The 21,784-nt window shown below is 43.7% G+C and overlaps 1 protein-coding gene across 1 annotated transcript in view; it reads left to right on the top strand.

Annotated features, from left to right (window-relative positions):
* The window catches only part of SFMBT2 (Scm like with four mbt domains 2), a 109,845-nt gene that overhangs the window by 76,290 nt on the left and 11,771 nt on the right, over positions 1 to 21,784 (top strand). The window contains exons 10-16 of the mRNA XM_058805530.1: positions 713 to 795; positions 3,858 to 3,984; positions 8,166 to 8,279; positions 9,581 to 9,623; positions 10,195 to 10,265; positions 11,944 to 12,083; positions 17,139 to 17,248. Coding sequence (XP_058661513.1) covers positions 713 to 795; positions 3,858 to 3,984; positions 8,166 to 8,279; positions 9,581 to 9,623; positions 10,195 to 10,265; positions 11,944 to 12,083; positions 17,139 to 17,248 — 688 coding nt within the window. The remainder of the gene's footprint in view (positions 1 to 712; positions 796 to 3,857; positions 3,985 to 8,165; positions 8,280 to 9,580; positions 9,624 to 10,194; positions 10,266 to 11,943; positions 12,084 to 17,138; positions 17,249 to 21,784) is intronic.

Raw genomic sequence — 21,784 nt, forward strand, 5'->3', positions numbered from 1 at the left:
TGAGAGATGTTCATATAAAGGAATCTCTTAACTTTACCTGGAAGCAGAGGCTGAAGGGATGATCTGCTTGCTGAGGCTGTTTGAGGCAGATCTGCATTCATTTTCCTGCTCTGCTCCAGATTTCTGTACCATTTTTACTGTGATGGGATTCAGCTCACACACCCTGAGCTGCTGGGGAGCCAGTCAGAAAGGGTGCATGAATGAAGAGAGGGGAATTTATCTCCTGCTTTGAAAGGGAGGATGGATCAGCTCCTGATTGTGCTGATCCCCTCCCTGTCCACTCCTGAGGGAGCAGCAAATATCCCATGTCCAGCTCCATAACCCCATCCACCTTTTAGACAGCTAAAAGCAAGAGAAAGAAGTCCATAACTAGCCCCATGTGGAAATTTGGCCCTTGTGAAAGTGGCACTTGTCATTAGTTACGGGTTTGTTAAAAGTTGGGAGATGCTCACAGAAAAGGGAAGATAAGGGAAATGATTGTCTTAGTACTTTTTGGTGGAGAGTTGGCAGTGAAATGCAGATGTGTGAGTGGAGGCTGGAGGAGCCATTGGCTCTCATGGTGTGTGACCAGGGGCCCTGCTGACACTGCACGGGTCACTGAGGCAGGATGAGATACTGAAACACAAATATTCATCTGCTTGTGGTCTGTTTTGTCCTCTCTCTGTGGTGTGGAGTGGTGGCTGATGGCTCTTTTTGTTTTGTCCTCCTGCAGGTTACTCTGGCCAGGACTTTGACTGGGCAGACTACCAGAAGCAGTGTGGAGCTGAGGCAGCACCTCACCTGTGCTTTAGAAATGTAAGTTCTTCCTTTTGCTCCTGTCCAGCCATGTGAAACAAAACAGCTTGCACAGAAGAAATGCTGCAAGGCTTTGAGAGGTTCTTCCAGAGCACCATGAGGATGCCTTAGGAAGGAAGCTGGGGAAATCTTCCAGGTCTTCAACCCTAAAGAGAACAAACTTATTTTAGTCTTGTCTTTATCTGTAATTATCCTGCTCTTCATCCCCTCTCTGGTTTTGTGCAGCACTATAAGGATCTCATCTGGTTATTGCTATTAATTCAAGTGCTACTAAAAATAATTCAGGTAAAGAAATTGCAGAGTATCATTTGTCCCTTTTTACATTTTAGGTGTTCTCTCTGTATCCCAGGGATACAGAGAAACCGAACCACATGTATTAAAATGCTAAATGTTGAAAATATCGGAGAAGATGATTAACCCTCATGAATGCTCTGGTCATTGGGACAGTTCATGTCCTTCCTTGATGTAGCAACAGTGATGTGAGAGTGATAGATGCCATTGAGATTCACAGCTTTTGAAATAATCTTTTGCAGGCTGTTTTATGGCAATGACAGTCCTGTGTGGCTTGATCTGACATCAGTCTGATTCATTGCTTGGGGAAAGGCAGATGCAGCCTCTGCCTTTCCCAGCAACCTGGTGCTCTCCTTCAGTGCCCATCAGCTGATGGAGGTTGAGATCCCATCAATAACTGAAAATACTCCTGATGGTGGTACCTAAATGTTAGTGGTGCACCTAAAATGAGCACAGAAAGCTTTGCAAAATGAAGTGATGTGGTGAATGATGGACAGACAGGTTTCTGTAGGATTGTTACAGCTTTTCACTGATCTCAGAAGTCACAGGACTGAGGGATGTGGTGTTTATGGATAGCAGAATGGAGACAGGCAGCAGCTCTGGTTTTCCATGCCTTCCTCATCTGTGGTGGCCTAGGGGGAGCCTGGCTTGGAAGCTTTGAGGGTGAGTTAGTCAATTTTTTATTGATGAACTCACAGTACCATGAACAGAGTCTGACTTGGGAGTCAAACCAGGGTAAGGATTTCTTACCCCCATAAAGGCCCTTTTCCTGAAGGGACTTAAAGCAAAGATTTCCAGCAGTCCTGAGGGAAGCTGCATCACACAAATACAGTGGGGCTGTTTTTGCATTTCTCTTCTGCAAGCATCCCTACCTTTTCTTTATATCTCTTTTAATTTTGCCAAGTAGTGAATCTCTTCTCTCAGCAGAGAAAAGTCTCTGCATAATATCCTCTAAGATTAAGTAAGGTCTGGGCACTTTTTGGTCCTTTTTTTTTTTTTTTTTTTTTTTTTAAGGAAACATTCACCAGATGAACATGTGTCTCTTATTCTTCCACTCTCAATAACACAATTCTTTTTAGAGGGAACTGCTCTGCTGTCACTTGTGCAGCCTCCTGGCTGGCTGATCCCCTTGAATTGTGGCTGTGAGGGGCTCTTTGATGGAAGCTTTTTTTGCATCTCCCACCTCGTGCAGCCAGACGTGGTGCTGGCAGTGGAGGTGCTGAAGCTGTTTCCCCAGGAGGGATTTTTAACAAGGAGAGGCAGTTATGGAATGGATTGATGTGCCCAAATGCTTAGTAAAATAAACTCCACCTAACTGTTTTGCCGTTGATTTTGTATAAATGAGCCTCCAGCACTGAACTGCAATGAAAGGAGCCAGGGTGATGATAAATGGCATTTCCTTGTTAGGCAACATAAAAGGCATTTAAACAAACTCAGCCTGCATTCCTGCAGCCCTGGCCATTAGCAGCTTTTGCAGGGTGAAGCTGATCTGTGTGCTGAGCAAGGCTTGAGGCAGTCCAAGGTGTGCTTGAGAGTAGCAGCCTGTTCTAGGATGGAAAAGAGACCAAAGCCATGAGTTTTTAGTCTCTCAGAGAGCTCTCAATGCTTGTTCAAGGTGAAGTGCCCATGGTCCTTGGTGTTGTATCAGTAGGAGAAGGGTTGAATTTGAGCCTGGCTTCCAGGATGAGGGTTTGGTGTAATTTTGAGTTAGTGGCAATTATTACCCATCCCAATTATTATTAGTAAAAACTCTTATCTCAGAGAGGGAACCCTTTCTGTGCTACTGTGTGCAGAGAGATGCAGAGCAGGTGGAACAGAGGGGAGGGAAATCCAAGGAGAGGAAGCCCTGGTATGGACACACGTGTTGCATAAATGTGTTTGCAGGGACAGTGGTGGGGAGATACTGGGAAGGGACTGCGAATTAAGTGACAGGAGGGGACACTGGAAGGAACAGTGGTAATGAGCACAGCTGGATCCATCTTCACTCCAGCCAATGTACCTGAAAGCTTTGTTCATTGAGCTTAAAATAGAATCATAGGATGGTTTGGGTTGGAAGGGTCATTAAAGACTGTCTAGTTCCAGTCCTCCCATCCCATGGGCACTGCTGCCACCCACTAGATTGGTTGCTCAGAGGTCCATCCTGAAAAATTCATGAAGTAAAGCATTCTTGAAAAGGTTACTCAGATATCTTCAGCTTCAGTCAGCTTGGGTGACTGCATGCTTGAAGAGGTTTCTCTGGTCTCAAGCAAGATGGTTTTTTGCTTTATAAAGTTTCTCCTAGCAAGGTGAGAGATGCTTAAGCACAAGAGTTCTGGGAACCCTCTGTGTAGTATCACATTAACAGAAAATGCATAATTGGCAAACATTCAGGCATCCTTGGAGCTGATGTGGAGCAACCTCCTCCCAGTCCCCTAGGAGTCAGGAATAGAACACGACATGCATTTCATCACTGAGTTTTCCAGTTGGTGCAAACCTGCTCCTGCACGGGCTCCTCTCTCCAGGGTCCCAGCCTCTTCTGGGTATCCATCTCCTGTGACAGGGATACTCAGGGGCAGCAATCTCCACCCCCATGTGCTGCAGGGGCACAGCTGCCTCACCCTGGGCTGCACCAGCACAGCTCTCATTTGGCTCTGGATGCCTTTGCATTCTGCAGGGTATCCTGCCCTTCCAGCAGAAAGCAAACCATGCTAAATCTATGCTTCCCAGCAGTCTGGGTGAAGTTGTGCAGTGCTGCAGTGCCATGTTTCAGCATTGTCTCTTGCCTCTTTCAGACATCCTTCAGCCGTGGCTTCACCAAGAACATGAAGCTGGAGGCAGTGAACCCCAGGAACCCTGCAGAGATTTGTGTGGCTTCCATCACCTCAGTGAAAGGACGGCTGATGTGGCTGCACCTGGAAGGTACATGCCCTAAAGGCTACTGGTGTTTGTCTGCCTCACTCACTCACTCACTCACTCACTCACTCACTCACTCAATTTTGTCCTTCATTCTCTGCACAAAATTGCTCTCTCCAACTTTTCAATTTTGTACACATTGACCACTTATGTTTTATGAGGAATTACATTTACCTGCTCTTTCTCTGGGGGAGCTGCAAGTTCCTCCACCCTTCCATCCACATGGTCTTTATCACCATGATAACACCCTCCTCCCTGCCATCATCATACACCTTCATCCTAGGAATAGTTTTCCTCACTTGTGCAGCAGAGACTTCTATAGCAGTTCCCAACCTGACAGTTTGTACAGGAGGAGAGGTCTCTAATCAAAGCCCTTAAAGTTGGTAAAAACATTGCCAGGTAACCCAAAGGATTATAGTTCCTCCCAAGTGTTTGCCTTTGGTAGAGCTGTGTGCAATGGCAGGTTTTGGTTTTTAACTCAGAGGTGATTGTTTGCCTTCTAGCTCAAGGTAGCAAAAGCTTATCTGGAGCCTGGTCTGGACACAGGGCAAATATTATTTTTTAATTGTTATAAATTTCATTCCTACTAAGGCTGCTGTTGAATTTACACCTATCTGATGAAGGACTTTGTTCCATTTTGGCAGCTTCTTTTCTTAAATGACCAGGTGTCTTCACTTGTATGTGCCAAAGATGTAGATAGATGCAGGAAGAGGGCAACACACTCCCACGTTGCTTCCTTCCCTCATCTCTTTCTTCCTGCCTTTTACTATTTTAATTTCTTAAAGGATGTTTTTTTACAACTTACCATAAAAAAGCCCTGTGTACATCTACTTTCTTTTGAGTTCTGATATATAGATGCTTTAAGCTTGGTTTATATCTCAGTACCAGGAATTGAATGATCTGTTGTAAACAGAAAAGATGCATAAGACTGCAAAAAACAAAAAGAAATCTTTGCTGCTCTAGGAATACATCACTACAGTATGCACAGTGTTATGCAAAAAGCAGGCATTAAAAAAAACCCACAGCCAACTGCTTGCAGAGTTGAAAAATAAATGTGGCTTGAAGTGAGGCATGGGTTTTTTTGACTCCATTAATATAGTGTTGTTTCTGACTGATTCTTTATATTCTGGAAGCAGCAAGGCTGCCCAGCTTCCACAGGATCCCATCACTGAAGACCTCAGGTCTCACCATTTATCACAGGCACCTCTGCAGCTTTCATTGTTGCCCTCCCCATTTCCCAGTTGGACAGCCCAGGCTGCAGCCATAAACCAGGAGCACAGGAGTTAAGCAGGGCTGAGTTAGACATGGGGGAGGGCTGTGTGATAAATCACACTTTGTACAGTAGCAAAACCCTAAACTCGAAGGCGAGCGTTTAATGAGCAGCAGTGTGGTTCCCCCGTGGTGGAGGAGCAGCTCAGGACTGATGGGATGCTCTGTGCTCTCTGCTACTTTATTACTCATCATCTGCATTGTTAATTTTTACTGGTTCATTTTAGATTTTAGAGCTTGAAGCTTTCTGCTGTGAATTTATACAAGTAATAATGCACGCTCCCTGCACAGCCCAGGAATTTGAGGAAAACCCTTTTGGTTAATCACTTCTCCAGGGAGGTTTCCTGTAATTTCCTCTTTTACAGTTTTCTGGAGTTGCTGCTCTGTTCTACCCATCCTGTAAAATTCATGGTAGACATTTTCCTCACCCTGTTTCCAGTTTCCTTGTTTTCCCTTTAACCTCTCAATTCCCATGGACATTTCTTGCTCTGAGAAGAGAGCGGCATAAAACGCAACAGATGAAACTAATGAGTCTCAGAAAAGCTGTTTTCCACTCCTGTGAGTGAGGCCAGAGGAAGCAGTGAGATGTTGGAAGTGGAAAGCAGGGTTATCAATTGCCAGAGGGCAGAAGCAGTGCCAAGGAGGACAGAGGAGCTGTGAATATGTCTTGCAAGAGGAACAAAAGTGTTGCTGGAGAACAGGCATTGTGCTGCTTTCTTGCTCCTCAGGGTGGCTGCAGCTGTAAACTTCAGAAGCAGAATGTTCATAGAACCATTTTGGTTGGAAAAGACCCTTCACGTCTCATTTGTTGTTTCTTGTAAGCAGGAAAGTACATTTCATCTGGTTACTTTATAATAATTTTGAATTGTAGAATAATTAGGTTGGAAAGGACCTCTAAAATAATTGAGTCTGTTTTGTCAGAAGAACACCATTACAATAATGAAGTAATTGGTTTTCTCAGACCACTGGTGACATTTCAGTGGGGGCTGTGTTGATTTCTTGCTGTGTTTAGGGCTTGATCCATGGCTTGCTCACTGTCTGCATGTCTTGCCATTGATCCATGACTTGCTCACTGTGTGCATGCCTTACCACTGACTCACTGTTGTCACATGGGCTCCTTGCCTGGATTTGTGTCAGGTGGAAGTGGAGCTCCCCACTGGAGCTTTCATCAGGTTCAAACTGAGCAGTGACCACTGGTATTATCTCGTGGAGGGAAATGGTTTTTCAGGGAACTTTAGCTGCTGAAATCTTGTGTTCAGCAAGTTGTGTCCTTCCCCTATACCTTCATCCCATTCTCTTCCTCACATACCAGTATGTATTTTCAGTGGATAGTGCATGAACATGATGATGCAGGGCTCAGGAAACACCATGAGGACATCCTTGGATCTACACAGACATCATAATTGCATTTTTTTTCATTATTTCCTCCAGCAGTGTGCACCTATTTCCCTGCCTCCTTTGAGGAGGAGGCTTTTTTCTGCAGCCACAGTCTCAGAGCAGCAGGTTCATTACTGATCCAAATGTTGCACCTCAGCCTCAGTGCTGTTCCCATCTCAAAGTTCAATTACTGTTTCAATTACACCACAAGCCCTTGATGAACACACGTTAGTGAGAAGCTCCCTGTAGTCCTCTGGCTGTGCACAGTCAAACACTTGCTGCCTTTAGCAGGAAGCAAAGATGTTTTAACAGATGCCAAGGCAAGGGTGATGCAGGGGGAACTGCTGATCCTTTGGTCCCTTTTATTAGGAGATCACCCCATGCTGGTGCTGGAGCTGTCTGTCCTGGGGTGGAATTGGCAGAGGGAGGAGGTGAAGTTGCTGGCCCAGCTGTACCAGCAGCTTGAATTGGAGTAGTTAAATGTGCCTTGACTCAGGACACAAGAGTTGTTTTATAGAAGGAACTCAAAGCCAGCATGAATATCTTAATTGGACTTTGAGTGGAAATAAGGTTAATTAGGAAAAAAAGTAGGAAGATTTTCCTTCACTGAAGGGGTGGTGAGGCATTGAAACAGGTTTCCCAGGGTAGTGGAGGAATAACTGTCTCTGGAAGTGTTCAAAAGTCATGTAGATGTGGTGCTGAGAGACATCATGGGTTAGTGATGGGTTAGTGGTTGGGCTTGATGATCTTGGAGGTCTTTTCCAACCTAAATAATTAATTTGTTCTGTGAATGGGACCCACATCAATGAAGAAAGGAGGTTGTCTTCTAAAACAGCTGTGATAACCAAATTGGAAGATAATTGCTTTAACTAGAGACTTCAGGTGAAGTTTTGGAGTCAGCATTGTGCCGTAGACCTTGGTGCATGTGCCCCACTTGGGATTTTCATACTGCTTCTGTCCTGTTGGGTGACCAGCTCTTGCTTCCTGTGATGAACCCTAGGAGAATTCAGGGCACTTCTGGACAGAGGAGTGGCCACCTCTCACCCTTAAAAAATGGGACTCAAGGGCAGAGCTGCACAAAAAAGCTTCAGGGAAGCACTGGAACATCAAAGCCTCTCTCTCACATTAGCTGCCAACCTGGGAAAGCCTGGATGCACTCTCCTGCCATTAAGAGCAAGCATTCAACACATCCTTCTAACTCAGATGTGCAACATCACAAAATATCCAGGGGTCAGCCAGGCTGTCTGGTTGAGGGAAGTTACGTATGTTTAACCTCCCTGGCTTTTGGCTGCTTCACTGCACACCCTCAAAGTGCTCTTAATGGGGTTTTCCTCTGAACCACATTGCACTGTAAATGCAGCAGCCCCATCCTTGCTGTCTGTGCAGAGCTGAAGATGAAATGGTGCCTGATTTGGGTGCAGGGAAGCAGATTTATTTTTACATGTTCCATCATTTGCTTCCCCAGGCTTGTGATGGGTGCTTGGATGGCTCTGAGCTTGGTGTTCCCATGCCTAAATCCCATTGTAAATTTGTGTTTGTAGGTTCACAGATGCCCTCTCCAGAGTACATTGTTGATGTGGAGTCCATGGACATTTTCCCTGTTGGCTGGTGTGAAGCAAATGCTTATAACCTCACCCCACCACACAAAGCTGTTTGTAAGTACATGGAGACCTGAGAAGTGCAGATGATAACAGGGATTTTTCCTAAGGTCTCTAATCCCATTTTTGACACTATCAACCTACCCAGCAGACCAATAACCAGGCTATTTACAGTACACAATCAAGTGTACTGCAATAAATCATAATAAATCTAATTAGTGACCAGACTGGAATGATACAGTTTGTGTTTTTCTCTGTGATCAGCCCCTTCAAAAATGGGAGTTGTCTGTGGTGGAGAAGGCTGTTCCATGGTTTGAGATTGCAGAGGGGGTTGTGGGTTTGCAGAGGGGTTGTTGGTCAGTGGGGTTGTCAGAGGGAAGCCAGGTTTTGTTGTGCTGAGCCAGGTTCACTCAGGCAACTGAGTGGATTGGGGACAAAGACCTCAAATTGAAAAAAAAACAAAACCATAAAATGTCAGGTGCAGTGGACAGACAGAGGCCATCCAGGTGCCCCTTTCCAAAGCAGGATCTGCTTCATTTAAATAGAGAAATAATTGCTGCCATTCTGTGATGGAATTTCTGCCTTTTCCCAGGGTATGTGTCCCTTATTTCACTGCCCTTGCCAACTCAGAGATTTTCCTTGTGTTCAGTTTAAATCCCCCCACAGCACAATTAAGCCCACAGTGTTTTGTCCTGCCTCCAGTGCACATTAAGACAAATTTCTTTCCTTTCTATTTGCATTTGAGGGCATTTCATGAGAACTCAGTGGCTTGGTGCTGCTCTCCTGTTCCAACATATCCAATCTCAAGCCACCAGGTGAAAAATTGGCCTCATTGTTTATATTAATTAACATCTGAAAGGCAAATTTTAAAATGTATCATCCCTTTCAAAGAGTTAAATATGCTTAAGTTAAAAATCAGGCAGCCAGAGCCTAATTTAGGAGAATACTGCTATGGCAACATTATGCAGCCTTATCACAAGTTATTGCTGGGGATAAATTATGCTGGAGGTAATCATGCTTGTAAAATGTAATCTTATCCATATGTGTTTCTGTATGGAAAAATATTTGTGTTTTTATTTTAATTTTTTTTCTTTTATGCTGATCCCATAAAACACAATATTAGCATTCCAGAGGAAAGATTAAATGTATTATTACATCCTTAAAGTAGGTTTTAATGATGTAGCGACTTACTTAAAAAATACCAAGAAAAGATGGTGATAGTAATTAAGTACCATTTCATTGTGTTCAAAGTCATTTTATAGTCAGTGCATTTACACAGCTTTTTATGCATTCTGGGTGTACTTAACAGGACAGAAGGGGACAAAATTCTTTTTTTCTTTCTTGCTTCATTTTTGCAGTGCGAAGGAAGAGGAGAATTGCAGTTGTGCAGCCAGAAAAACAGTAAGTTGGTTTGGGGGTTTTTTGTTATTTAAGGTGGTGTTTTCACAGGAATGCATCAGGTCTTCCAGGGGGGATAATACACAGCAGCTGTGTGGCTCAGTAACTACTGCTCAGATACTGCAGCACAGCCAGCAAGAGGATTCTTTTAAGGCTGAAATATTTGTTAGCATATTAGAAAGTCTCTGTAACAGCCATTTTTTGTTGGCTGGGGCTGTACAGCCCCTGTCTGATGGCCAGCAAGGGATGCTTAGGGAAGATGGACATATACCAAGAGGGCATTTCCCTGTCTAGCTCTTGCAGTTTGTAGAAACTTGAATTTAAGGGATTTAAGGGAGATATTTGGAGCCTGGGTGTCTAAAGCTGACACATCAGAGTATATTTTCCAAGAAGGGGTGGATCTGGCTCCTTCATCTGCAATACCCTGGTTGGAGATATCTCTGTTCCCCATCCCAGGCTGCTGCTGGTGTAGCTTTTGGTCCAGCCTGGGGACTGGTTCTGGCCCTTTGTCCTGTCTGATGCTATTAAATACACCAAATACTCTATTAAATACACCCCATTCCTCTTTTAACAGGTTACCATCCACAGTGCCTGTTGAGAAAATACCTCATGACCTCTGCCCAGTTCCTCAGCTAGACACAACAGGTAAGGATCCTTATTTCAAAGACCCATGTCCTCTGTGGAAGGGGAGGACCCCAAAAGGCAGTGAGTTCCAGTAGGGGTGGGGAGATGGAACCACATCCTCAGGGGGTGTAAGGTGGAGTGAACCCACCTGATGTACAGCAGGTGAGGGTCTGGTTCTCCACATGTCCTGCTGGGGCTATCAGAGTTCCCCTGGAGCTTGCCCAGCTGATATGATGATATTAAGACAAGGCTAATGAATCTCTCTGGTGGAGATGGGTGCAGGTTGTTAATTGACACTGATGAAATTGGGTACAGCAGGACCTGATGGGTCCCCTCTGTTATGTCAGGACTGTGTGGTGTGGCTGCTGCTTCTGCCAGAGGCAAATTCCTCTCCCCTTTAGCAGAGGCAAGAGGCTCTGAGTGCAATATTCATCCAATTAATGGTGTAAACCTAGCAGCAGGGACAGGATTTAACTCACTTGATTTCAGCAGGCTGTGGGACACATGTTGGCATTGCAGCCAACACCCCATTACAATCAAATGGGGAGAATCAGGGTCCTTTTGGGTATGATAACCAAAAAAAGTGGATAACCACTTGGAAGGCATGTGAACCACATCTAGAAGTTCACATTTCTCTCCATGGTCTATAGAGGAGCCCAGAGTAATTGGCCCAGACAAGGAAAACTGCTTTGTAGACCCATGTTGGGTCAGGGAATGGCACTGCAGGACTTGTGTGGGTGGACAGGAGCTGAAGAGGAGTTTCTAAAGCTCTTTCACTGAGAGAATGTTCTCCCTGAGCTGCCCCCCTGTCTGTGAGGCTCAGCTCATGCATCCCCTCCTGGCAGGTTGCAGTGAGGTGCTTGTGTCCCCCTGCAGTGTGAGTTCTGGGAGAGCCCTGGCTCATGTCATGGATTAACTCCTTTCCCAGTCCTCCTTTCAGCAGACAAATCAGTCACTATCAAAACCACTTCATTTTCCCATGCTGGATGGATTTGAATAGCAGAGACTTCCCTACCCTCTATCCCAGGGCAGAATTTTGTTCCTCCTTTTTACTCCTCCCCTTCTTCCCACATCCAGGAGGAAGAAGTGTGGAAAATAGAAAAATACAAACTTCCACAGGCACAGGATGGTTTAATTTGCAGCCTTGGGAAGAAGCTTGAATTGATGTAAAAATAAAGTATACAGACATTAAACAGAAAAATTATAAACTTACATTTCTATAGTTATAAGTAAGAATATGCCTTAAGTAAGTGAGAAACTGTATTGATAAGATAGTGAAAGGTTTATAATGTAAGGGTGTAATTGTATACAATAAGCTAAGAGTTTAGAAGTTATAATAAAAGTATGTGTATGTACTATGTGATTGTAACCCATTAGATGAAAGTGTATACACATTACAGTAGAAGTAAAGGTGATAAGTTAGAAAAACCAAATAAACTTTGTGGCAGCTATCCATTAGATTAGAAAGTCATATATTATCTTGTAATGAAAAACTTGAGACCATTTTGAGCTACAGCTGACTACTTACTCTCTTAAATCTCACACACTCTAAGACTAATGTTTATTTAAATAATAGATAATTTTTAAACCAACTGTAGTCCCATCTCTTCAGTTAAAACAATGATAATAATATAGACATGCCCTTGATTTTTTGGTATAAGAGTGCTGCAGGCACCTCACTGCTGCTTTCTCCTTGCAGGCACCATCAATGGGAGGTACTGCTGCCCCCAGCTCTACATCAACCACCGCTGCTTCTCAGGTCCTTATTTAAACAAAGGCAGGATTGCAGAGCTACCTCAGTCTGTGGGGCCTGGCAAGTGTGTGCTGGTCCTCAAGGAGGTATGGCCCAGCTCTCTTTTGGGGGGGTTTCAGAGGAAAGTCTGGGTCATGGCTTGCCAGACCCAGAATTAGCAAACAGTGCACCTAAAATTGTCCTGGGGTGGTTTCCATGAGGCAAACTGCAAGCCAGGAAGAAGGGGCAGGTTTTGCATTGTGGGTTTTGATGGGAGAGCTGATAACTTTTCAAGCATGGGGAGTTCTTTTGGTTGGAAGCAAATTCACTGTGGGTTGCCATCAACACAGGAGCAAACAGCAGTGTCATGGAGATGTGGGCATCTTGTTTTGGAGACATAAACAATCTCCCAAGGAGCAGGACAATGGCAGTGGCCCAGCACTGGTTACTTTGCAGAAAATATTCAAGAAAAACTCAAGCTCATTCTGGCCATGGGAACCAGTTCCAAATTCTGGGAAGGGTGACAAGAAAACATTCAGGGTGTTGCTGTACCTGATTCCTGCTAGCTGTTGCTGAGATGAGGGAGGTGCCAGCAGCACAGAGAGCCCTGGGCAGGATGGAGGTGAAAAATTGCAGCACAATTAAAGTTCCTGATGCTTCTCAGCCATTTCCACCTAAGGCTTGTTGTTACCTCCACTGATGCAATGAAGCATCATCCTATTTGTGTACCCTTGAATCCCAAAGTTTTAGGTGAGTAGCAAGTAACTCTTATGCAGTTTATTATTACCAAACTTATTTTTACAGCCTTGCTGTTCATTATTCCCAGTGCCAACACAGGTTTTCTGCTGGGACCACTGGTTTATTGTGGTTTCTTTCACTGGAAGAGGCAAGTGAGGTGGCAGTGCCTGTTGTTTGACATCAGCTGCAAAGTTTGTCTCATTTCTGAAGTATTTTCTTGGAAAACAAGTTGAAACCTGGAGCCAAATACAATGGGGACATCAGCTACTGCCATGCAGGCATTGCACCTGGGCTAAAAAGTGGTGACTGTAAGGTAGCTCTATTTAATAAAGGCTGACTTGAAGTTAAATTAAAATAAATACATTGTCAGCTTTAGTTTTGGTACTGGGGTCAGAATATCTGAGAAGCCCAAACAGTTCTTCATATGTGCCAAGAACTCTTCAGCAACGTTGTAAAATAAAACAAGGTGTCTTCTTAAGACTCCAGATGATCTATAAGCCCCCCATGTTTTAGAGAAATATGCTGTAAAGATTAATTGGCTTCATTGCTTACTGCTCTTACTATTTTTAAGACACTTTGCTCTTTCTCTATTTAAAAAGAAAATGGACCATGACAAAAGATGCCCTTTAGATCCTTGATCATCTAATGAAAGAATCACAGATAACTCTTCTGCTCTCCTCTCTCTGTCCCACAGATATATCAGTATTCCAAGTTAAAAAAAATAAGTTTACTGCCCTGCTTTGAGGCCACCCTAGGATTTAGCATCTCTTGTTAGGAGTATGGGATTATATCTCAGATAGAGGAAGGAAATGGAGTTTTTCCTCATAAGAATGCTGATCATTGAGGTCTTGAATAAGAGAAAAGAGTTGTGATCATATTTTAGCTGTACCTTGACAGTGAAAGTTAGGAAGGAAGTTAGGAGTTCTCCTAAGAAAACTTCATCCATCTCAAAACTTGAGACTGTTTCAAGGGGGATGGAAATGGGAAATGTGTGAACACCAGAGAGCTGTGATGGTAACAAAAGTGCTGAACTGCCCAGTGGCATCAGACACACCAGATATACTCAAAAAGAGCCCCTGTGCACATGAAAATACATTGGAGAACTTTATGAACATCATCAGGTGCTTGTGAGGTGGGGCAGAGGCTTGTGATGGTGCTGCCTGATCGTGTTCACTGGTGTGACTCCAGCTCCCTCAGCTCTGGAAATCTGAAGGCCAGCAGCATCAAAATAAAACCTCACTGATGCATAACAGCAGAGGCTGAGCTTGCCTAATCCCCCCTGTGCTCCAAGGCACCCAAACCAATCCTGATGCAGAGGGCTGAAATGAAACCACCAAAATCTCTGACTGGTCACGCTCCAGCCAAAGGAAATTTGACCTGAGATGGTTGATGTAATTTTCCATCTCCAGAGAAAGTTGGAAACTGGTCTAGGTTTCTTCACTGGTTTTGTTTAAATCACAGTTAATTTCTTTTTCCAAAATTCTGTTTGTTTGCATTTAATAGAGTGCAATATGAAGTGATGCTGTTGCTAGAAGGTACCACTGTTACTGTGATGATGGACCTTTTCTGTAGGGTAAATTGCCAAACCTAGTGACTCACTTGAGGTACAAGATGAGTAAAAGCCAGAGGTTTTAAATTTTAAGACCAGAGGTTTTAATTCCTTTTTTTTTTTTTTTTTGCCTTCCTTGAAAAGGAAATAATTGTTCTTACAAAACACTCATTTTTTTGAACTGAGTGTAGAAGTTCACAGAGTCCTGCTGGTGACAAGCCAGCTTTGAGAAAAGTCCTGGCACTGTGGGTGCCTGTGCAGGGCTGGAGTTGATTAGGTGTCTGGGAGAACGCCCAGACAGGGCCACACTGGTATTGCAGGCTTGGGTTTTCTTTTCTTTTCTTGCTCATTTCCCAGCTATTCTGACAACTCATACAAGCACCATTTCACTGGTGGAAATTGGTCAGCAAGATGCTTTCTGCCCCATATATCTACACCAGCCAGGGTGAGTGTAGAGGTGTGCTCAAGGAGAGCCTTCCAAACAAACACCTGCATGTAGATTTCATGTTTCTCTTTTTGCTGATTTATGTCCGGAGATAGCTCAGGGATGCCACTTGCTCAGTTTCTCGGCTGTTTAGGCTTGTAAGTTTTCTGTGCTGTCTAGGTGGCCTGGAAAGGCCCAGGGATGGCCTTGAAGAGCCGACGCTTCAAAGGACGAGGAGAGACTTCTGATCTTGTCTCGGTCTCGGTGTTTATTAATTGTTTATCTAAAAGATTTTCTTTCAGCCCGACAGAGGTCTGCACAGCAAGTCAGCCATGGGCACACTGCGAGCCCCCGGGGCAGTCACTTATCTTTATACCCGAAGTTACGTGTACAATATTTATCATTTTTCCCCAATACCTTCTACCCTTATTAACCGGTGCACTTCTAGTAATAACCAATCCCAAAGTGCCAACATCACCACAGAAGATGGAGGCCAAGAAGAAGAAGAAGAAGAACAGGACACGCCCCAATTCCTCCATCTTACTTCTTTAGACCCCCCTGTACAGAAATCCTAAACCCTGTGTTTTACACTCTAATTAACTTATCCCTTCACCATTCACCCAGTGAATTCCTCCCATCCTCATACAGGTGTCGTCTCCTGTGTAGGATCAAAGCCCTGCCACCAGACACTTCTGGCAACATTCCAGGACTCCCGAGCCCCCCAAGGGTGGTCTCGGCCACTCTGCACCTCCATCCTGAGGTGCTGAGATCCCACACCTGCACAGGGGTTAAAACTCCCTGGATTTGCTGATCAAGGCATCTGATGAGCTGTGAAGGAGTGTGGCAGCTCCCCAGACACTTGATGTTTTGAAAACCCACTTCTGTCTGGCTTCCTGACACCAGGTGTCACAGGCTAGTGCTCCTCAGTTTGTGTGGGGAGAGACCAGCAAGAAAGATGTGGGTGAGCAGCTGGAAGGGCTCACTCAGAAACTGTAATTTCATAGCATTTTAAAATGGTTTGGGTTGTATGGGACCATAAAATCATCCAGTGCCTCCCCCTGCCATGGGCAGGGACATCTTCCACTATCCCAGGCTGCTCCAAGCCCTGTCCAACCTGGCCTTGGACACTGCCAGGGATCCAGGGGCAGCCACAGCTGCTCTGGGCACCCTGTGCCAGGGCCTGCCACCCTCAGGAAAGAGCTTCTTCCTCATTTCCAGTCTAAATCTACTTTCTGTCAGTGTTTGGTGTCTCTAATTGGACTTTTTTGAAGAGTGGTTTGAGTTATGTTTCCAAGGGCCCGATGATAAATTAAATTTTGCTTCTAGTAAATAACCTATCCAAGCAAACTCTAGCCAGTGCCATTTTACAGAGTGCTCTGCAGCATTAAGTGAAGCCCTTGCCTGAAAATGATTAATCCTGTAGGGCTTTCAAAATGCTAGCAAATCCTCAGGTTGCTGGATTTAGAGGGGGGAAAAAACCAACCCGGAAAAAACCAACCAAACAAACATAAACACATTGGTCACTGCAGTGTGACCTAGTTATTTTTTTCATTTCTGGTGAACTCTGTTCATGGTTGTTGGATAAACTTCATGTTCATCATACTGAAATCATTTGCAGGCCCCCAAGGAATTAAGAACAGGCATTAGGTAATGAGCTAAATTAGATGAAAACCAATCCAGATTCACTGTGGGATCACTCGTGTGCATACAATGCAGAGTGTTCAAACACACAGTCTGGTGCTGTTAAGAGATTTGTTTTCCTTGTGTTTATCTCCCTATGCCAAGTGTAGGCTATTAAAGCTTGCATTTCCTGAGCCAATAGCAAGAATCATTTTTATTCTCAGTGACTTTGGATTAAAAGGATTGGCACATGTGCTCTCTTGTACAGAGTGGACACACACTGGGCTCCAGGCACACCTCCTGCAAACTCTTTTTGAGGAGACTTCATTGCTATTCTGTTAATACAGTCAAGGCACACAACTCTCAGGCTCATAAGCACATTGCTGACTTCAAATGTGTGAATTTCCCCTTCAGTGTTCACTGTGTGGTGGTGCACATGACCTGTACCTGGTTGTGCCTTCAGAACTATTTCTGCTTTCATTTTTTTATTAAACTGGTCCATGATGGGTGCAGTCTGTGCAATCTGCTTTGGGTGAGAGGGTTTTTCACAAAGACAGAATCACTGCTTAGCAGATTTTTGGGGTTAAACAGCAGCATTTAATGCAGTTATCTTTTTAGACTCAGGTGTTATCTATAGTATGGCAACAATGATGGCAAAATATGTATATATATATATATATATAATGATCCATTCTGAGATCTCTCCTCCTTGTATCCAGCACTTAACCTGTGCAACCAGGACAGAAACAAGCTGCTCCTGCCTGTGCAGCACCTGTGTGGTCAAGGACTGCTTTTAAAGGCATCATTGTTGTTGCTTTTATCTCCCCATAGGTTCTCAGCATGGTGATCAATGCAGCTTACAAGCCAGGGAGTGTTTTACGAGAACTGCAGCTTGTGGAAGACCCTCAGTGGAATTTTCAGGAGGAAACACTCAAAGCAAAGTAAGTCTTCAGTGTGTGTTCTTTTATTTGGGAGGTTTCAGAAAAGAAACTGACTTGGGGAAAAAATATAAGAAAAGGGTTTTTTTCTATTGTGAGAGTTTTACTTTTCTAATTATCGTTTTGCTTCATTGAATTATTTGACTCATTCGTAGCAACTTCAGAAATGTTCTCCTGAACAGTTCATTTCTTTTGTGTTTCTCCAAGCAGCCATCCAGTTTTTGATGAAGTCAAGTCCTGAGTTTTATGATAAGCTGTTCTTATAAGCTTGGCTATTAGTGAATGAACTAAATTCCTGGCTTTCTAGATGGAGGAGTATGGCTGCTTTTAAGTTAGAGCCTGTCAGAGTAATGCAGAAAAAACTGGTGAGAGTGAATGGCACCAAAAAAAGTTCAAACAGATTAGCAGGGACACATTTTTTAACAGGAGTGTGATTAGGGCAAAGTAGTAACAGATCAGAGATTCAGATCAAGATTTCTAGAATATATTCTTCAATTCTCTTCTAAACAGCACAAAAGAATACTGAATTCCTCCTTCCAGCATTAAACTCTACCTGTTTATGTCTTCTTTATGTAATGGGCACTATACTTTGGATGTATTTCAACAATTGTTGTCTCTCTGAAAGAAGGGAGTCTTACCTAAGCTCTCTCCAGAGTCCTGAAGAATAATTCTTCCCACTTGAAGATGGATCTCAATAAATATTTCTTTGAAGAAAGCTTTCTTTGTTGACTAATGGTCACCTTGACTTTTTAAGTACTGTAGTTAAATGCAGTGAATCTCACACTTTGTACTGAACTCTGTGACTCCTTTTCAAAGAAAAGCAATTTTCTCTTGGTTATTTGATATGAATAGCTACCAAACACAGCACTATTGATGGCTACTGCATTTGCTCTTTGCCCATGCAGATATTACAGAGAGTTCATGTGTTCTCTGATTGAGGGAGGGAGTTGAGAAACTTTTACTCTGTGTACACTTAAACTGCTTTCCTGTAAGGAGGATTGCAAACTGAAATGAAAATCTACTAAAAACATCCTATTTTTAATTTTCTGCTTTCACCCATGTGGAGTATCAGGCTTTTGTGTTTGTTGTGGATGGAAGTCTAAAAGTCAACTTTGTGCATGCAGATTTTCGTTTAAAACGGGTCTTTGTCCATGACCTGGTTTTCATTGATTCCAGGATCCCACATCTTGTGCTACAAATATCAGATAATTCACTCCTGCAGGTACTTAGCAGTTGTGAAATCAAGTTGTGATGCCCTTTATTACTTAACACCCTCTTCTGCAAGGAACTGAGCTTACAGGCACTTTTCCTATTAGCAGTATCCTGAGTAGGATTTTGTTGGAGTTTCCCATTTGAGTGTGGGGATCTGCCTGGTGCAAAAGCAGAAACACCTATTTCTTAAAGCTGCAATCCATATTTCTAATGGGAGACAGCCTGGGAGATGTTTAACTGACCATCCATGGTAGTATTTTAGTCACAGTCCATGTTTGTGTTCCTGTGTGCTGGCTGCCCCAGCAGGCATCCACCTCACTCTGCAGGGAGTCAGGCAGCATCTTTCACCTTTATTAAGCCACAGAGTGGATCATCACAGGCTCAGAGCCAGGACAGCAAGTTTTGAAGGGATTTCTGAGGATTCTCCTCCAGTGTGGCATTGCCCTCTGGCTCCTGAGGAGACAAAGCTCATGGGGCTGGACAGTGCCTGGTTCTTAAAGCTCTCTGGCTTCTGTGGCTGATCTTCTCACAGAGCAGTGCTTGGTGCTGGTGCCAGCTTGCCTGTGGGTAGTTTGAGTACTTCTAAGAGTGGATGGCAGAGGGTTGACATGCCCCAAGACTGTCTAGCTACCCTAGGACTTCCTTCTTTTTTCCTTTTTAGTTTGCTTGAGTTGCTCCATTCTGAAGTTTTAATTGCATTTGGTTCTTCAGGAGCAAGAAAGAAAACACAGTCATGAAACCAGATACTGTGGAACATTCAAATAGCACATGACATCTTCCACCAGGTGTGACAGTGCTCCAGAATCTTAAACACAGACCTCTAATGAGCAACACAGGCCTACAATGAGCAACTTCCAATCCATGGGCTCTGGATGGTGCCTGTTGCTAAGGGTGACAGCTCCAGAGCCAGCTGTGATGGGACACATCGTGTCACCTTCTTTCTGACGTGGGCTGGCACCTCCTTGGATATTGGCAGTGCTGTTTGTCTGCAGTGCCTGCAGCAGGGTGGAGCAAAGGGATTGGTGAGGAGAAAGCTGCTTTTCCCACTGTTCCAAAAGCCAGGTTTTGCACTGCCAGGAATGTATTATCTCAGTCCTGGGGCAGCCTGTGTTTAGTTCACTCTGCTGCCATGAGTGACCACTGTGGAATCAATTACACTCACCTTGCAAAGAAGATAAAACAATTTAGATTGTCCAGAAAGATGTGTTTGCAGGGTGTGATGGCAGCTGCTTCCCATCAGCACTGCTGGCTCTATGTGAGAAGAGTCAAACCTGATTTATTGGTGATGATGAGTTAGAAATGTCAGCCTTGATCCACCTGGGCTCCCATGAGGGCTGGTTGAAGCTGTTGGCATTCAACCCTTATAGTTTTGATGCTCTTAAGTGCAGTGCCTACATCTTGATTTGCCTTCCCAATTTTACATAAAATGCTTAAGGGACTTCATGCTTTTCAAGGGGTTTCATTTCTAAGGGCTGATAAAGGGGCTGTTTGGATTTACCCATTTTTGCAGGGCTTTGGACACAAAAGCAGTGTGTGCACAGAGTTGTCTCCTGGGTCTTGTATGAAGCCCAGTTGATCAAAATAATAAAGATGAGTATTCCTTGACTCCTTCATTAAATGAAATCCTGAGAGGTGCTCAAATCTAGTAGCTGAACTCCAGGAATATTTACCCCTATGCCAGACATCATTGCTTATTTATGAGGCAGCATTTCAAAGAAATTCTTTTCACTGCAGCTGCTTTAGAAGACTGCCTTCAACTTGTGATAGGTGAGGTGTTTGAAATCTTCTTTGCCTCAGCCTTTGCTGGTGAGGGTTTGCTCTCAGGCTTCCCAGAGCCCTGATCCTGTTTGAGGGAGTGAGGTGTTACCCACAGTAGGTGGAAAAGAATCTAAAAACCCTGGGAGCAAAGTGGATGTGCACAAGTGCATGGAAGCAGTTGGGATGCAGCCAGCTCTGCCTGGGAGAAGTGGCCAATGTCATTGCAAGGCCGCTCGCTGGCGTGTTTGGAAGCTGATGAGGATGAGGGAAGAATCCTAATTTTTGGAAAAGACAATTATCACACTGCTCCTTAGGAAGGGCAAGAAGGAGGATCCAAGTAACAAGGCTCTCAGATTAATTTTCCTGGAAAGGTTATTAGCCAGATCCTCTTGGAAGCCATTTCTGAGAACATGCAGGACCAGTAGGGGATTGGCAAGAAGCAAAGGGCGAGTTGTGCCTGATGTGATGAGGTAACTGGTTTGGGGTTGAGGAAGAAACAGTGGAAATTAATTTGTGTTCATTTTGAGCAAGGCTTTACAAGCCAGGATCAGTGGAATTATTCAAACCTTTTATTTCTCTAATTAGGAGACTTAATGAGACAAGGCCTTACAACCAGAGCATTCCAGTGCCCTTTCTGAATCCAGTGTTCAAGAGTACAAAATGCCACTGGATGATTAAATAGCTTTGAAGGAAGTTAACTACTTATGTTTGGCAGACTTCAAGGTAGACAGACAAAATAGAAATTTCTTGCAAAGAATAGAAAGGAGTTTTAAGTCCTCCAAAAGGAAATTGAGACTTTTTAGTTGCTCAAATTAGTCACAAGAATTGTCAGAACTCCTTAGAATGGGACTTTTGAAAATGAGGTTCTCAATGTTCTTGCTTTTTGAAGTTTTTCAGCAAAATACTTTCTGTGTCATCACACAGCAGTCCATAACTGGGGCTTCTGGAAGGCACTATGTTCTCATGACCCTCTAATCTATTTTAGGGAGCTTCAACAGAAGAATTCTATTGCAAAGTGATGTTCATTTAATATTTTTGCTCGTGGATCAGCAAGTGTATTTTTCATGGAAATAGTTCCAGCCTTAAGGTTTTCTCTGAGTTTGGCAGCTGAGGGCAGAGAAGGGGGAAGAGGAAAGAAAGATTCCTTTGGTTTTAGTTGGAAAATATTTTTTTTAAAAAAGAACAGTGATTTCTAAGAAAACCAAAAATACTATCCTTGACATAGCAATTTTCCGAGTCTCCAGTACTGCCATGCTGTGCATGTAGATACTTGCTGCTTGCAAGTGATTGAGAAGATAGGAGCCCTGGTGTAAAAACATAAATAGGAGCATCAGTAGTTGGTAACTTTTTGAGAGATGCTAATGGAAAATGTTTTCTGACAAAGGAGCTCCTACATGGCTGTCCTAGAAGCAGCTCAGATTACATTTGGTGGTGCCTGTGTTAAAAATCTTTAGTGTGTGAGGAATATGGAAAATATTAGGAGAACCTGGTTTATAGTTGAATGAGGTGCTGCCAAGACCAAAATGATGTAAAAAATATTGCTGTGGCCAGTGCTAGCACCTTGGGTTA

Source organism: Ammospiza caudacuta, chromosome 5 (genome assembly GCF_027887145.1).
Source record: "Ammospiza caudacuta isolate bAmmCau1 chromosome 5, bAmmCau1.pri, whole genome shotgun sequence".
NCBI lineage: Eukaryota > Metazoa > Chordata > Aves > Passeriformes > Passerellidae > Ammospiza > Ammospiza caudacuta.